The following is an 18,382-nucleotide window of genomic DNA, read 5'->3' on the forward strand; positions in this document are numbered from 1 at the left end:
GCTCTTTTGCACGGCCACTTTAGATATAGGATTCTGCTAAGTAGTAGGTTCTCAAATCCTGGTCTATAGGTGATCTCTTATTTTGCTCACCTGGGCATTTTTGCATTGCTTTATTACTTTATGTGTGTACCTTTTCCTCTACTTACATGAATTTTGTGCTATCTTTGGAATTTTTGGTGATGTTCCCTTGCCAATTTTAACTTTTTGTATATGTAATAAATTAATAAATTTTATAATATATTTGTACCTTTGGTTGTTGCCTCTAATTTTCCCTTCATTTGATGATGAGGGATGTTGTTCAGTGATGTTCTAACTCTAGGCCAGAAGGGGGAGCTCTGATTCAGTTTGTGGGTGGCTCCCAAAGATATATTCTGGCTGGAGGGAAAGTAGTCAGCTCCTTTGAATAAATTGTGGGGCCATGCAGCCATGTGAGGTGCTGCAGCTCCTGGAAAGGAGAGACAAAAGGATGGAACAAGCTGTAGAGAGCGAGGAGGAAAAGGAGCAAAGGAGAGTTGAGAGCTGGAGAGAAGCTGCGACTGAGCTTCCTCCACGCTGAGCGCAGATACCGGTAGCCGGAAGACCGAGGTTGTGGGGGTAACTCTATGCCCCATGGCAGAAACCAGCGGACAGCAGATTGCAAATCACCTGTCCACCATTAACACCCGAAGATACAGTAGCAGATAGAGCCAGGGTTGTGATAGAGATCCTGTAAAAAAGCTTGAGTTACCTGTCATGCGGGTAGTGTCCTACCTAAAGTGGGACAGAGAGAAAACGTGAGGATCTTGTGTGAGGCCTAAGGCAGCAAGGGACTGCAACACAGTGCTAGAAGGAAGGCTTCCAACCCCACCTGGCTAGGGGGATTCCAGATTCGCTTTCAAGCTGGCCGGACCATACCAGCACCTGTGATCCGGTACCCTGGACTGTGGCTGTCTACTATCAATAAAAAAAAGGTAAAGAGACTGCAACCCGGCATCTTCAATTTATTTTCCGGTACTACACCATCCTTGCCAAACACATCGGGAGCCCTGGGGACTCAGCTTCACCTGTTGGAAGCCATACCATCCCTGCTGCCATAACATCACCCCAGAGGACACCTTTAAGCAGCGTCAGTCACCCTTGACCCAGTACCACAGGTGGCATCACAAATTTTTATTATTTCTCGAACCCCTTTAAATACCTTTTCCTTTAACATGGGTGCCCAGGGCCATGGACCAGGTAAATGCTGCCATGACACATTCCTTGAAGTATCAGACCCGATACCGAGTACCCCACAGCCCTGGTGGGAGTTCCAACTTGATCACGAACAGGATGGACCGACCCCTTTGAAATGGGTCTTGTTGGCCTCAGAGACTGTGCTTAACTGTGAGACTATTGGACTGTAAAGTGCCACCAAAACTGTCACTATTACAGCATCATGTGGTGCACAGGAGGAGAAGGGTGTGTTGTTGTGGGCAGCACCTTGAGGAAAGGCATGAAAACCATGACCGCCCCTCATCAATTCTACTATGTGAGAGAAGTATGCCCATCAACGAGAGAAGTCCACCTCCTGGTCTGGGATGGCAGGAAGAAGAAAAAGAACCGCCCACAAAGACAGGCATGGTGGAGTGGAACCGTGGGAAACCGGACCGAGGAGGAAGTACCGGAAAGCAGCATGGCGGAGGGAGGTGAGTGAGCACCGGAGCGTGGGGTGGAGCAGGAGGACTCCCCCAGTCTCGACCCCAAGAACTGTACCAGCCACCTATGTTGGATCCGGACCTCCTGTGGAAAGAAGTGGAGGAACTTACCCGGCAGCTCGTGCAGATGCAGCTGGAGGCTGTGGCCGGGTGGAAGGAGGCCTTCTTCGGGTACCTTAATGGATGACCGCCAGCAACCTTCTCCGTCCCGGCGCAGGAAAGAAGATCTGGCGCTCCAGAAGAAAAGGTAAGGGGGGCGACCCTGACCCTGGCGGCGGAAGGCCCAACAGCTAGGCCCGAATCACCCCCACCGCTGTACACATCTGATCAGGGTTTTTGGTCCCTTGGTGAAATGTCACCGTACGCCGAGGTACCTCGGCCTCAAGTCCCGCTGCAACCCCTGCACTAGACGACACCCTGGTGGGCCCTTTACCGACCCCACCAACTCCAAGGCCCGGAGGGATAGGCCATTGACTACACTGGGACCAGGGGGACGGCAGCCTGGACCAGATGACAGCTCTGTTAGTTCCAGTCAGTGGGCCCTGGGTTAACTATACCGAACCCGTGGTGTTTGAAGAGGGACCCACAGGGGCGAACTTGCTAGCACTCCAAGGAGAAATCCCCATTATAACCTGGCGGGAGTACTCTAGACGTCGGGGAAAGCAGGAGAAGCAGCAGTCCCTGGCAGGGCAGGCATAAGAGGAAGTAGAGAGTTAACTAAATGTTGCTAAGAGTTTAAAATGACTGCTAAAGTTTAAAATTTCGTTTGTTTAAAGAAACACTAAGACCATGGACAGTGAATGGTCCACAAACTTTCCTGTAAATAGTTGTCACCTCCTTAGGTGCTTTCTACTGGTTTTACACATGACCAAAGAAGAGACCTTTCATTATTTACAGTGAAGAAACTGTTTATTAATTTTTATCTTAAAGAGTGTATTTGTCTTAAAGTGACCTGAAGAAAACCGTTTGGCGTGGCCGAAGACAAGGTCTAGATGTTACGCCTTGTAGCCCGCCCAAACCTACATTGGGGGTTTATGACTGTTCCATTAAAAATTTTAAGTTTATTATTGAATACAATCAAAAACGAAACAAAACACTAAATAAATTTCAATTTCAAACACCAGGCTACTCAAAAGTTGACCTACTTATACCTAACAAGGTAGTGATGCGGGATAGGGTGTGGGTGTATTTACTTCCACTAGTCGCCCCTATTTGAACCCTACCTGCCAGTGGACGTTGACACCCTCTTGGACGCAATATGGCACCCCCGCTCCTCGGCGGCTCACCCTGTAGCCCTAAAAGTCCCTTAAAAACTTATAGTATTGAACTCAATCTCAAAACAAAAACACTACAAAAAATCACCTCAGATCAGCTGGAATCTGTAAACCAGTCTAAAGAGCAGTCCAACAATTAGGGGACTATAAACTGGGGCGATTGGCAAATTATTACCAGTATCAGCCACCAACAAAATTCACTGCCAGGTGCAAATAACCAATATTGATAGTCTGGCGCTCCTAAGGAGTTAATGGGGCAATCATAATTTGATAGCTATTGCTCCCCCTCATGAATCCCTAGAGAAGTACCCTACCTACCAGCAGAGGTTGGCACTCTCTTGGACGCAATGTGGCTCCCCCGCTCCTCGGCGCATAACCCTGGGAGCCCTTAAAGTCCCTTAACAACTTCTAGTATTGAACTCAGTCTCAAAACAAAAACACTACAGAAAAATTACCTCAGATTAGCTGAAATATAATCATCGAAGATCAATGGACATAAACTCTCTGTATAGTGGAAACATATCCGTTCAGGCTAGGTCCTAGTCCCTCAATAATATATTGCTGGGTGTTAAATAAACCTTAGGTTGAAAGCACCCTAACTAAAGCTATATCTGAGATCGCATGTCCATCATAAATAAGGTCTTTAACAGCATGCCTATATAAGAGCAACCCTTATGGAGCACATCCAAGATAGATTGATTACATCAACCTCGCCTCGCCTCGTTTCCCTCCCATGATACAGCTCCTTAGGAGGCATATGGGATAATCTGTGCATATCTATAACATCAGAGGTAAATGCAGCGCCTGGTTGCAGGTGTAGATACCTCCATGGCCGAGGTGCCTTTAAATACCTAAACGGCAAAACATTTGATTCCAGGTTAAACACACATAATAAGAACCTTAGTGCTACTTACTATCAATTTGTCCCCATTCTCAAACTGTGCATGTCCACATGCTAGACAGAAGAGGTCCTCTATGTTATTGTCATGATCCATGTTTGGATCTGTGGCAGATCTGGTTTCCTTCAGATTAAAACCTTTTTTCCTTTCAGGTCATCAGGGTTTAATGCAGTTTTTCCCCGGTGGCTGCTGGCAGCAGAGAAAGCTAAGTGTGGTGTTATTGTTTCTTTGTCCCTTTGTTGTTTGTTACTTTCCCAGTGTTGTATTAGTGCAGCAGTGGGACCATTGCTCTCACCTGCCAGTTCCCTACATAGGGATTAGAGCAGGGCAAGTGAGTGACTAGGTATCCTGGTCGGCGACGAGTTGAAAGAACCCATATAGGGACGGTAGCAAGATCAGGGCACAGCCTCAGGTGAGTGCAGGAGGTGCCCATTCCCCGTTCCCTACCGACAGGCCCACCGTTGTTACAGTGTCCCCGGTGTACCCTTGTGTGTTTCGCCATTTTGTGACCGACCACCCGCCAGGTCGTGTCACTCCAGGACAGTCACATCGTGACAGTTATTCACTAAGGACGCGTGTGCCAGAGGCACGGCGTTCCCGCACTGCACATGTCCATATTCTAGACACTAGAGGTCCCTCAGGTAAATCCTCAACAGAGCATGCGATCGCAGCTCGCCCCCACTCTCATGGCTTTATAAACGATGCCACACAGCGCAGGCGTCATGCACTCAGGTTCATAATCAAATCCGCCTGGATTCAACAGTGGTTAGGCTACGTTCACATTTGCGGTGTGCGCCGCAGCGTCGTCGCCGCAACGCACAATGCAACAAAAACGCAGTTGCAACGCATGGTATTTCGACGCATGCGTTCAACGCATGCGTCGAAAAACGCAGCGTTTTTTAGAAACGCAGCTGCGTTTTGACCAAAAAACGCTGCGTTTTTCGACGCATGCGTTTTCCTACAGTGAGTCATTCTTCATCACCCAAAAAAAAAAAAAAAAGTCTACACACTAGATAAAGACCACCAATGGCTAGAAGAGGGTTGGTGTAATGTAATTGTGTATATATACCCTGGCAGAGATGAATTCCTCCCATTTTGCTGGTATTCATGATGGAGCGTCCCATGGACAGTATCTACATGGATATGGAGATGGAATTTGCCTTGGCTAATGCCTATGCTGTCGCCTGTTTTCATCAAAGGGAAAGGGAAAAACGGAGATGGAGTCGTCGCCGCTTTTGGATACACCTTATCGTGGAAGTCCGGGAGAGCCGTGGAGCATACCATTGCTTGTTTGGTGAACTGAATGACATATACCAGGATGTCTCAGGACAGCTTCCGCTATCTTCTGCGTCGGGTGGAAGGATCCATTAGCAGGCAGGGCACGCAGCTCCGGAGAGCTATTTCCGCAGAGGAACGGCTGCTGGTGACTCTACGGTACGTAGCTGTTTGAATGACTGTGATATGTTCTTCCCTTTGTGTTTTTTTTTTTTGTTTTTTTGGGTTTGGTATGGTCAATGTACTTTTATAAATTGCAATGTACTTTAATGTAATTTCTTTATCTTCTTGGCAGTTTCCTGGCTACCGGAGAGACCTTGAGATCACTTAATTTTCAATTCCGGATTGGAGTCTCCACTCTTTACGGAATTATTGCTGACACCTGCCGCGCTTTGTGGGATAATCTCCGGGAGGAATTTTTACCCGTCCCTACAAGTGAAATCTGGGAGGCCAACGCACAGAAATTTGACCAAGTGTGTTCTTTTCCAAACTGTATTGGCGCAGTGGGTGGAAAGCACATTCGGATTACCAAGCTTGGGAAAAGTGGATCCCTTTTCTACAATTACAAAAAATACTTTTCAACTGTGCTCATGGCAATTGCCGGTGCGGACTGCCGTTTTCTCGCAGTGGACATTGGTGCGTTTGGCCATGCAAATGACTCACGCACATTTAAAGAGTCGGATATGGGCCAAAAATTATATGGCAACAATTTTCATTTCCCACAGCCACGACCTCTTCCCCACACCGAAGGCCCTGCGATGCCATTTGTTGTGGTTGGGGATGAGGCATTCCAAATGTCTGCCAACCTATTGAAACCCTACTCCAGTCGGGGCTTGGACCATACAAAAAGGGTTTTCAATTACAGACTGTCCAGGGCCAGAAGGACTGTGGAGTGCGCCTTTGGCATCCTTGTCTCCAAATGGCGTATATTAGGATCCGCCATTAATCTTAAAATTGAAACAGTGGATGAGGTGGTGAAGGCTTGTGTGGTTCTCCACAATTACATTATGGCCAAAGAGAGACTGAATGTGGAACTGGATGAACCCATAGCCAATCCATTGCCCGATTACCATGATCATCCTCTGAGGACAAGTGTGGAAATTGCGCAGATGAGGGATCGTTTTGCGGCCTATTTTGTGTCAGATGTTGGCCGTGTGCCATGGCAAGATCAAATGGCGTAGTAATAATATTACTGTTGGACTGTGTTCTGGTTTTAACTACACCAATAAATACCTCTACTGTGACTGTGCTAAAAATGTAATATAATAATAAACTAATTCTCCGGATAAATGTGCAATAAATGTAATCCGTTTTGGTTGGTTTGGTTATGTCAGATTTGGCATCTACCTATAGTTCACAAATGTAATGTGCCTTATCTAAAAAACTTGGAACCCTTTGTTTTAAAAATATTTTTGTTTAATAAAAATTTTTTCTAAGTTTTCTACCCTGCTTCAAAGAACAAATTTATACCATACCATATAACATATCTATTTGTTTGTCAGATCGCCGTGTACCGTTGTGTTTGACAGCAAAAGCAACGATACCAGCGATGTTTTACAATGATAACCAGGGTAAATATCGGGTTACTAAGCGTAGTGCGGCGCTTAGTAACCTAATATTTACCGTGGTTACCAGTGTTAAATGTAAAAAAAAAAACCAGTACATATAGTCATCTTCGCGTCCCCCGGCATCCGCTTCCTGCAGTGACTGAGCGCCGGCCGTAAAGTGAATGCACAGCACAGCGATGATGTGACCGCTCTGCTGTTAGGGCCGTCACTCAGTCAGTGCAGGGAAGCGGATGCCGGGGGACGCGATTGTGTGTATATGTACTGTTTTTTTTTTTACATTTAACACTGGTAACCAGGGTAAACATCGGAAGCGCGGCCCTGCGCTTAGCAACCCGATGTTTACCCTGGTTACCCGGGGACCTCGGCATCGTTGGTCGCTGGAGAGCGGTCACACAGACAGCTCTCCTGCGACCAAATAGCGATGCTGCAGTGATCTGCATCATTGTATGTTTCGCTGCAGCATTGTTAAGTGTGATGGTACCTTTACGGTATGTGTCCACGTTCAGGATTGCATCCGAATTTTGTCAGGATTTTTCATCAGTATTTGTAAGCCAAAACCAGGAGTGGAACAATTAGAGGAAAAGTAGAATAGAAACATATGCTCCACTTCTGTATTTATCACCCACTCCTGGTTTTGGCTTACAAATACTGATGTAAAATCCTGACTAAATCCTGATGCAATCCTGAGCGTGGACACATACCCTTAGTGTTTGAAAACACCTCATACACTTTAGTGTTTGTAAACACCTCATACAGCAATGAGAGACACCCAAAAAAAGGTAAAATAAAAATTCTAAAAATACTATCTGACATTGCATATATGAGGTGTTTGAAGCACAAAATATGTGTAGACGGCGCGCGGTGTGAATTGCCGAGAAGTATACTGGAAAATAACAACAAATATTGTTTTCAAACAAACAATTTTTATTGGGGGGAAACAGAAAAAAAAAGGGGAAAGAAACTTAGGGGGTATCAACCTCCGCTACCAGCGGTGAATGGTAACTTTCTGGTGTTTGGGAACGGGGAGAGGAAGAGGATGCTGAGTCAGAGTCCAGGAGACTAGAAGGAAGGTCCAAACCCTCCGCAGGGTATACTGGGGAAACCGCCACATCTGGAGGGGAGGGAGGAGGCATCACAAGCCTTTGCCAGCTTCTTGGTTGGCCCTGGCTGCTCCTGCTGCCGCTAGAGCCCCGACGCGTAGTTGGTGTCGGTATTGGAGCAGCCAGAGCCTCAGTGTGTGCCTCCGTGTGTGTCCTCTTCCTGCGTTTCCTTTTTTTCTCTCCCGCGGCAGCTCCCCCAGAATGACGGCTACGGGAGGATGAGGGCCTGGCAGGAGCAGGAGTCGGCGGCACAATCCTATGGTGCCTGTGGTGGCGTTGCTCGGCACGTGGACCTCGGTGGGGTGGCTGGAGTGGCTCTGCAGCAGGAGTCGGAGTCATGCTAGCCAGCGACGGCACTACGGGCATTGTCGCTGACTGCACGACCCGAGCCTGCTGCAGAGCCCTCACGTAGGCAGTGTTGCAGGCCTGCATCACCACAATCTGAAGTTCCGGCGTAAGGTGTTCCACCATGCCCTTAGCAATGGTACTAAAAAAATGTTTGGCCGGACTCGAGAGCTCGGATTCCATAGTTCCAAGGCGCCGGTCGATATTGGACAGACGAGTGTCCATTTTATGGCTCAACGCCTTGAAACAGTTCTGGAAAACCGTGCTCAAATGCAAAAATTCGGGCATGGCTGGCCTGTCCGAGGCCCACTGGCGCTGTCGGGAATTACCGAACGAAGGTGCGCCAGAGGCCTCGGGCAGGGGAACACCTGATGGACCGGCTGCCAGTTCTCCAGATGGTGGTGCAAGCCTGCTGTCGCTGTGGGAGGGCTGTGACGGGTCAGATGGCGATTCATGAAGGTCCGCTCCTGAGGGGCGAGCTCGCTCGAGGGTGCTGCTGTGTGTCCTGTGAAAAGATAATGAAAAAATTAGTCTTCAATTAATAACCTATCACATACGCCAACTCCTGTAATAAAATTATCATTACATGACACAACAATACATTACAATCCCCTGTCTCTCAGTCTGTGCGGCCTATAATAAATTGCTGATTGTTATCGCCAGCTGACCGTTATGGCTGACGATAACAATCATGGACATACCTACGGCAGAAAATGACTTTTCATTCCCGCTGCCAAAGCCTTTTTCCCGCATACCTCTGTCATCAGTAAAAAAAAAATATGTAAAAAATCTTTCTTGACGCTGCCTATGCCGCAAAAATAGTATAAAATTTAAAGGCAAGATAAAAATTTACAAAAAAAACCCCCAAAAAATACACAGTGACTTTGCTGATCTGATCGCAGGAACGGCCATGACGTTAGGATCATATGATCGATACGTCATCATTATTCCTGCGATCAGAACTACACTGACTCAGAACGTAACCTGTCATGGACTACAAGGACTCACGCTTAACCTAAAAAATTACTAATGGGCTATATACCATTCCACTAGGGAATAAGTTGTGTGGATGGCCAATATGCTACGCTGACTACATGGATGGCCAATACACTATGTGCCTGGGAAATATACTATGTGGATACGTGGCTAGAACGTGTACTATGTGGCTGCAATATAGTGGCCTGGCAATATACTATGTGGATGCAAAATGTACGTGGCTGGGCAAAGTACTATGTGGCTGTGCAACATGCTATGTGTCTGGGCAATGTACAATGTGGCTGTGCAATATGGTATGTGGACAAAATACTTACTGTCGGCGGCCAAAGATCGGTCTTAGGAACTGTATTGCCCTGTTGTATTTGTAGGGCACCGACTTGGCCGCAGCAGCACCACTCCGAGATAGCTCCTCCTCAGTACGGAGCCCCTTATTGAAACGGTCCTTCATGGATCGCCATCTGGTCCTCAACTTTTTAACTGTGAATGCAAAGAAAAAAAAAGGTTACATATTTAGCTTTTTAAAGGATAAAACAACCGTGTGCGATGCAAAGTTTAGGCGTTGATCGCATCACACACGGTTGTGTTTATCCTGGCAAGATGGGTCATAGCAGCGTATCAGCAATACTCACAAAAGTTGCCTTTGTCCTTCGCTGAGGCACTGTCAAAGCCATCCCACAGCGACTTTGCCACCTCTACCCACAAACGCCTCTACACCACCTGGTCCATGTGCCGGGGGTCACGGCTGTCCCACAACGGGCCACGCTCCTGGATGCTGGAGATCAGGAGGTCCACATCGATTCCAGTATCTCCTTGGTCCCGTTGTGAAACCTAGAAAAATTAGAAAACATTAAGGTTACAAATATGAAAATAGTAACAACCACCAGCACCTGTCATGATATGTACCTTTGCCCTATCCTTTGCCATTTGATGTATGTATATTGATGGTTTCTACACCTGTATTTTGGAATGTTTGTGTGCAGGGAGTTCAACTTTATGTTACCTTCCCCCAATACTTGCTGCCCTGAAAAGCTATAATGTAATTAAGCTTAGCAAACATCCCTAGTGAAACCAGGATGCTACTCAAATGTAATGTTCCTCACAGCAGGATGCTACTAAAAAAAAAGATAAAAAAAAAAAAAAAATACTCACTGGCCGTCCTGACGCCACACCTTGGCACCGATCTCTCTGCTCCCGCTGTGTGCCTTCCCCCTCACTTGAAGAAGCCTGTAAAAATTGTATACAAAAATTATTGTCAATGCTACAAATGGCAGCGAATAGTAAGCAACTGGACATAATTACTCACCGCACTCCCCGCGCCGATTGGCCAGATGCTGATGAACTTGGCATTCTTGCAAGTTTGTTCTGCAATGAAAAAATGAGCAAAAAATCACATCCAAAGCTAACAATGCCACATACAATAAAATAGGCCTAAAAAAATAAAACAACCACCATTGACTGTTGACTGATAGGACAATGCAAACTCAAAAAGCAACACCACAACGCCATACATTGCAAGAGAAGACAATAAAAGAAACAATACAAGAATAGACCCAAACAAAATTAAGCAAAAATAGACACCTATGTCCAAATTTTTAAATATAAAAACTTACAAAAAAAACATTAGAGGAAAAAAAAAAGGCACAATGAAAATAGCAAACTAATGAACGCCATACTTTACAATTACTACAAGACATGATCCAAAACAACACCATCTGGTGACATCTAACCACAGAAATACATCAGAAAAAGGCGATAAATACCATTCTAGATAATAAGCAATAAACATTACGGGACAACCGCTGTTACAAAATACAGCAACCCAAAAGATAAACCATAGTCAAATAGAAAAGAAAACACATGAAATTTTAAAAAAAGGGCCCCACCAAAAAAAAAAAAACATTATACTACACACTTGGCAATGCAAACATTCAAGAAAGGAGATATATGCCATACGGAAAACGACAACCATCAGAGATAAAAAAAAAAAAATTAAAAAAGGGAAAATACAATTGAAAATAGAATGGCATATAGCCGCACGGAACACTACAATACAAATGAAACATCATAAATGTAGCCCCCCCACCAGCAAGAAAAGACACTCAAGGAAAGAAAAAAAATTGCCAACAGCATAATTAAAACACAGCAAGACATGATCCAAGAAAACGCCATACGGTTACTGCCAACAATAGAAACCAGAAAAAGACATGCACCAGAAATTTAACAAGAAAAAATGAGCCCAAAAAAAAAAAAATATTAAAACCGCATGACACCAGAACAACCCAAAACCATTCCAAAACCAAGCAAGGCCGAAGACAAGAAACTCCATCATATAACGCCAGAAGTACTTCATAACCAGATTCAAAAAAAAAATTTTTCAATAACAACCCACAGTGCCATAACCGTACAATAGCACAGACCAAACATTGCACAAATTAAATAAAAATCAAGAAATAAAACACAGAATAAAAAATATGCAAAGAGAAATATATACTTACAGGTTTGGAAAGCAGATTGCTCCTCTCTGTGTCTTGTCTGGATAGCCTTGTGAAAGACAATGGCAACCCCCCTTTTTTTTTTATATATATATATATATATATATATATATATATATATATATATATATATATATATAGTGTTTTTTTAGTGTCTAGATAAAAGTCTAGACAATGTTTTGCATGTTTTATTTGACAACGCATGCGTCGTACAACGCACCACAACGCAAGTACTTGCGTCGTTTGCGTTGTCAATACTAGTCAATGGGGAAAAAGGCGCATCGACGACGCAAACACGACGCAAACACGACGCATGCGTTTTTAAAAAAGTTGACGCCGCCCGAAAAATGCAACATGTTGCGTTTGCCGCGCCCTGACAGGTGCGCCCTAACGCCGCATGCAGCGTACAACGCAACACAAGGCATGACAACACATGTACATGCGGCCCCATGCGGCGCCAATGTTAAAAATAGGGCCGCACGATGCATGCGTTGTGTTGCGGCGACGACACTGCGGCGCACACCGCAAATGTGAACGTAGCCTTAGGCTGCGCAGGTGCAGTTAGATATTAAAACATCAGTGCCTGCACAGCAAGAAAGCTAAGTCCTAGCACCTAGCCTATCAAATCTTGTCAAGTTTAACAATGGTGTAACTGAGCAGGTGCAACCAAACTCCAAAGCAGCGGCTCCTGCACAGCAAAAGTGCCATATCATAGCACCTACCCCATCATATTGTCGGACACACATCTTAGAGTTCCACACATTCCCCCAGGTTGATGGTGCCAGGACAAATGACATCATATCCACAAAGGTACAACCAGCGAGTAATATTGCCCTTATATTCTCAACCATGGATCCAAATTCCCTCACTTGTACAGTATATTATGCCATTCTTGGCCCCTATTACATGACAAATTCATCATGCAAAACAAGTACATTACAAATTAGAGTATTATTTACGTGTGTCTCCGCATTCTATGCCCTCCCAAAGGTTCATAAGGGGCTTACCCCTCTTAGAGGACATCCTATAATGTCTGGGGTGGGCTCATTAAGTCAGAATGTGGGTATATATATTGATAATGTTTTGCGTCCATTTGTAACATCTTTGCCCTCCTATGTACGATATACGTAAGACTTACTTTCAAAAATCAATGGGGTTTTGGTGGAGAAGGGGACCATTCTGGGCTCAATCAATGTTGAGGCCCTCTATAGCAGTATCCCGCACATAAAGGACACCGTTCTCTCTTGGTTCTCCTCCTATCTCTCTGACCGATCCTTCACTGTATCTTTTGCTGGTTCCTCCTCCTCTCACCTTCCCCTTAGGGTACCGTCACACAGTGCAATTACGATCGCTACGACGGTACAATTCGTGACGTTCTAGCGATATCGTTACGATATCGCAGTGTCTGACACGCAGCAGCGATCAGGGACCCTGCTGAGAATCGTACGTCGTAGCAGATCGTTTGAAACTTTCTTTCGTCGCTGGATCTCCCGCTGTCATCGCTGGATCGTTGTGTGTGACAGCGATCCAGCGATGCGTTCGCTGGTAACCAGGGTAAACATCGGGTTACTAAGCGCAGGGCCGCGCTTAGTAACCCGATGTTTACTGTGGTTACCAGCGTAAAAGTAAAAAAAAACAAACCGTACATACTCACCATCTGATGTCCGTCAGGTCCCTTGCAGTCTGCTTCCCGCTCTGACTGTGAGCGCCGGCCGGAAAGGGAGAGCAGATCACAGCGGTGACGTCACTGCTGTGATCTGCTCTCACTGTACGGCCGGCACTGTCAGAGCAGGAAGCAGACTGCAAGGGACCTGACGGACATCAGATGGTGAGTATGTACGGTTTGTTTTTTTTTTACTCTTACGCTGGTAACCAGGGTAAACATCGGGTTACTAAGCGCGGCCCTGCGCTTAGTAACCCGATGTTTACCCTGGTTACCAGCGAACCTCGGCATCGCTCCAGCGCCGTGATTGCAAAGTGTGACCGCAGTCTACGACGCTGGAGCGATATTCATACGACGCTGCGACGTCACAAATCATGCCGTCGCAGCGATCGTAATTGCACTGTGTGACGGTACCCTTACTGTTTGGGTTCCTCAAGGATCAGTCCTTGGCCCCCTCTTCTTCTCTTTGTATACTGCCCCTATTGAACAAACAATCAGTAGATTTGGTTTCCAGTACCATCTCTATGCTGACGACACCCAATTATACACCTCTTCTCCTGCTTTCATGCCGACCTTTTTAGAAAACATTAGTGATTGTCTTACCGCTGTCTCTAACATCATGTCCTCCCTCTATCTGAAACTGAACCTGTCAAAAACTGAACTCCTCGTGTTCTCTCCCTCTACTAACCTACCTTTCCTGACATTGCCATCTCCGTGTGCGGTTCCACCATTACTCCCAAGCAACAAGCCCGCTGCCTTGGGGTCATCCTTGATTCCGAGCTTTCATTCACCCCCCACATCCGATCATTGGCTCGCTCTTCTTATCTGCATCTCAAAAACATTTCTAGAATTCGCCCTTTTCTTACTTTTGACTCTGCAAAAACTCTTACTGTTTCACTTATTCATTCTCGTCTGGACTATTGTAACTCTCTACTAATCGGCCTCCCTCTTACCAAACTCTCCCCGCTCCAATCTGTCCTGAATGCTGCTGCCAGGATCATATTCCTCACCAATCGTTACACCGATGCCTCTACCTTGTGCCAGTCATTACACTGGCTACCCATCCACTCCAGAATCCAGTACAAAACTACTACCCTCATCCACAAAGCACTACATGGCTCTGCACCACCCTACATCTCCTCTCTGGTCTCAGTCTACCACCATACGCGTGCCCTCCGCTCCGCTAATGACCTCAGGTTAGCATCCTCAATAATCAGAACCTCCCATTCCCGTCTCCAAGACTTTACACGTGCTGCGCCAATTCTTTGGAATGCACTACCCAGGTTAATACGATTAATCCCCAATCCCCCCAGTTTTAAGCGTGCCCTAAAAACGCATTTGTTCAGACTGGCCTACCGCCTCAATGCATTAACTTAACTATCCCTGGGTGGCCTATCAATAAAAAAAAAAATTCAGGTTCCTCGCATCATGTTCTCATACACTTTATGCAGTTAATAGCACTCTGTGTCTGTACTGTTACATACTTAGGCTGTTAACTGGTTCATGCAGCTTTACATGAACACCCGAGCCTAACACTATGGCTGGTCCAAATAACTAAACCAATTGTTACCATCCACCTCTCGTGTCTCCCCTTTTCCTCATAGGTTGTAAGCTTGCGAGCAGGGCCCTCATTCCTATTGGTATCTGTTTTGAACTGTGATTTCTGTTATGCTGTAATGTCTATTGTCTGTACAAGTCCCCTCTATAAGTTGTAAAGGGCTGTGGAATATGTTGGCGCTATATAAATAAAAATTATTATTTATTATTATTATTATAATGGGTCTCAAGGCACTAGAATATTATTTGAGAATGAGGGCTGTATAATCTGGTGGTGGAGTTGATGGAATTCATCCTGACTCACAGCTATTTTCTTTTTGATGGCAAGTACTTCCACCAGCTCAGGGGGACTGCAATGGGTTGCTCTTGTGCGTCATCGTACGCACATCTCCTCCTGGGCTGGTGGGAGGAAACAATTGTCTTTTCAGGAACAGATGGATGGTGGTCTCATAAGATATTGGCTTGGTACCGGTATATAGATGATGTCTTCGTCATTTAGAGTGGGACAGAAACTGAATTCCATAGTTTTGTGCGGTAACTGAATGTGAATCCCATTGGTCTGAGGTTTACATCAGAAAGTGATATGTGTGAACTAGCCTTCCTGGATGTTAAGATAACTATAAAACCCAATGGTATGCTGGACACCAGGCTATTTCGTAAGCCTACAGCCACGAATGCCCTTTTTCGGTGGGAGAGTCATCATCCTATGTAAGGCACCTCGGCCATGGAGGTATCTACACCTGCAACCAGGCGCTGCATTTATCGCTGATGTTATAGATATACACAGATTATCCCATATGCCTCCTGAGAAACTGTATCATGGGAGGCAAACGAGGCGAGGCGAGGTTGATGTTTTTAAGATATAAGTACAGATAAGTTTGCCAGTATTGACTGGGTTTTATTATCGTATCTGTTGACCTGCTTTAGGCATAGTGCAAGAAATGTTTATCCCTTGTATATGGATTTAGGATATTTTCTTTGTTAAGGGCATGTTGCAATAACTATCTTGGATGTGCTCCATTAGGGTTGCACTTATATAGGCACGCTGTTAAAGACCTCAATTATGATGGACATGCGATCTCAGATATAGTTTTAGTTAGGGTGCTTTCAATTTAAGGTTTATTTAACACCCAGTCATATATTATTGAGGGACTAGGACCTATCCTGAAAGGATATGTTTGCACTATACAGAGAGTTTATGTCCATTGATTTTCGATGATTATATTTCGCTTTGGTTCTCATAACTGGAGACCTCACTGAGATAATCATATTTTTCTGAATATGTTGCACTATGATTCTTTATTACAGTTTTTTCTAGCTGATCAAGATCCATTAAGAGCGTTAGACTATCAATATTACTTATTTATACTTGGCAGTGAATTTTGTTGGTGGCTGATACTGGTAATAAATTGTCAATCGTCCCAATTCATAGTCCCCTAATTGTTGGTCTGCTCGTTAGACTGGTTTACAGATTCCAGCTGATCTGAAGTGATTTTTCTGTATTGTTTTTGTTTTGAGACTGAGTTCAATACTAGAAGTTGTTAAGGGACTTTCAGGGCTCCCAGGGTAGCCGCCGAGGAGCGGGGGCGCAACAAGGAGTCCAAGAGGGTGCCAATCTCCGCTGGTAGGTAGGGTACTTCTCCAGGGATTTATGAGGGTGAGCAATTGGTATCAAAATATGATTTCCCCATTAACCCCTTAGGAGCGCCAGAGTATCAATATTGGTTATTTGCACCTGACAGTGAATTTTGTTGGTTGCTGAAACTGGTAATAATTTGCCAATGATCCCAGTTTATAGTCCCCTGACTGCTCTTTAGACTGGTTTACAGATTCCAGCTGATTGGAGGTGATGTTTTTGTAGTGTTTTTGTTTTGAGATTGAGTTCAACACTATAAGTTATTAAGGGGAATTCTAGGTCTATCAGGATGAGCTGCAGAGGAGCAGGGGCGCCATATTGCGTCCAAGAGGGTGTCAACCTCTGCTGTCAGGTAGAGTTCAAATAGGGGTGACTAGGGTGAGGTAAATACACCCACACCCTATCCTGTATCACTACCTTGTTAGGTATTATAAGTAGGTCAACTTTTGAGTGGCCTGGTGGCATTTTAAAATTGAAATTAATTTAGTGTTTTGTTTGGTTTTTCATTGTATTCAATAATAAACGTAAAATTTTTAATGGAACAGTCATAAACCCCAAACGTAGGTTTCGGCGGGCTACAAGGCGTAACATCTAGACCTTGTCTTCGGCCACGCCAAACTGTTTTCTTCAGGTCACTTTAAGACAAATACACTCTTTAAGATAAACATTAATAAACAGTTTCTTCACTGTAAATAATGAACGGTCTCTTCTTTGGTCATATGTAAAACCAGTAGAAAGCACCTATGGAGGTGCCAACTATTTACTGGAAAGTTTGTGGACCATTCACTGTCCATGGCCTCAGTGTCTCTTTAAACAAACGAACTTTAAACTTTAGCAGTCATTTTAAACTCTTAGCAACATTTAGTTAACTCTCTACTTCCTCTTATGCCTGGGACTGCTGCATCTCCTGCTTTTCCTGATATCTACAGTGCTCCCTGTTGTGAAATCGCTTTTTGCTCCCTCTAGTGGTTATTTGTGATTCGTCTCTGGGAGCGTCTGTTTTCTCTTGCATGCTCACCTGGGTCGTTAGTTAGGGGTGTTGCTATATAAGCTCCCTGGACTTTCAGTTCAATGCCTGGCATCGTTGTTATCAGAGCTAATCTGCTGTGCTCTTGCATACTGATCCTGGTTCCTGCTAGATTCAGCTAAGTCTGCTTCATTGCTTTTTGCTATTTGTTTTTGTTTGCATTTTTGTCCAGCTTGTTCTAAACTGTATCTCGACCTTGCTGGAAGCTCTAAGGGGGCTGGTGTTCTCCCCCCGGGCCGTTAGACGGTTCGGGGGTTCTTGAATTTCCAGTGTGGATTTTGATAGGGTTTTTGTTGACCATATAAGTTATCTTGCTTTATTCTGCTATTAGTGAGCGGGCCTCTCTTTGCTAAACCTAGTTCATTTCTGTGTTTGTCATTTCCTCTTACCTCACCGTTATTATTTGTGGGGGGCTTGTATCCTACTTTGGGGTCCCTTTCTCTGGAGGCAAGAGAGGTCTTTGTTTTCCTCTTCTAGGGGTAGTTAGAATCTCCGGCTGGCGCGAGTCATCTAGCGATCAACTTAGGCATGACCCCCGGCTACTTCTAGTGTTGGTGTTAGGATTAGATATATGGTCAATCCAGTTACCACTGCCCTATGAGCTGGTTTTTTGTACTTTGCAGACATACCTGTTCCTCTGAGACCCTCGCCATTGGGGTCATAACAGTATGCCAGGCCAGTATTAAATGTGTAATGCATTGCAGAAGTGGGATTATAAGAAAGAAAGTTCTGAGGTTTTTTTTTTTTTTCCTCTCTCATTTTTTTTTTTTCTTTTCCCCTTTACCTTTGAGTGGCTTAAGCTTGCTGCAGACATGAATGTCCAGACCTTGATTACAAGTGTGGACCAGCTTGCTGCTCGTGTGCAGGGCATACAAGA

The 18,382-nt window shown here is 45.0% G+C and overlaps 1 protein-coding gene across 2 annotated transcripts; it reads right to left on the minus strand.

Moving 5' to 3' along the window:
* Positions 1 to 7,627: 7,627 nt before the first annotated feature.
* Positions 7,628 to 11,691, minus strand: LOC143769336 (uncharacterized). Of its 2 annotated transcripts, XM_077257823.1 has the most exons (3): positions 9,760 to 11,691; positions 9,445 to 9,607; positions 7,628 to 8,639 (listed from the first exon to the last, which is right to left on the minus strand). In XM_077257823.1, the coding sequence occupies exons 2-3, from the start codon at positions 9,576 to 9,578 to the stop codon at positions 7,652 to 7,654; spliced, it is 1,122 nt and encodes a 373-aa protein (XP_077113938.1). In that variant the 5' UTR covers positions 9,579 to 9,607; positions 9,760 to 11,691; the 3' UTR covers positions 7,628 to 7,651. The 2 variants fall into 2 exon arrangements, with proteins under 2 accessions (XP_077113938.1, XP_077113937.1); XM_077257822.1 differs by having other exon boundaries at positions 9,445 to 11,691.
* Between the last annotated feature and the right edge of the window lie 6,691 nt (positions 11,692 to 18,382).

Source organism: Ranitomeya variabilis, chromosome 4 (genome assembly GCF_051348905.1).
Source record: "Ranitomeya variabilis isolate aRanVar5 chromosome 4, aRanVar5.hap1, whole genome shotgun sequence".
Taxonomy (NCBI): Eukaryota; Metazoa; Chordata; class Amphibia; order Anura; family Dendrobatidae; genus Ranitomeya; species Ranitomeya variabilis.

What these genes read in the sequence shown, in the direction of transcription:
- LOC143769336 (XM_077257823.1), bottom strand. Translation starts at nt 9,578, where the DNA reads ATGAAGGACCGTTTCAATAAGGGGCTCCGTACTGAGGAGGAGCTATCT. An exon ending in CCGATCTTTGGCCGCCGACA is followed by an intron (nt 8,640 to 9,444) that starts GTAAGTATTTTG and finishes ATCTTTTCACAG; the next exon opens with GACACACAGCAGCACCCTCG.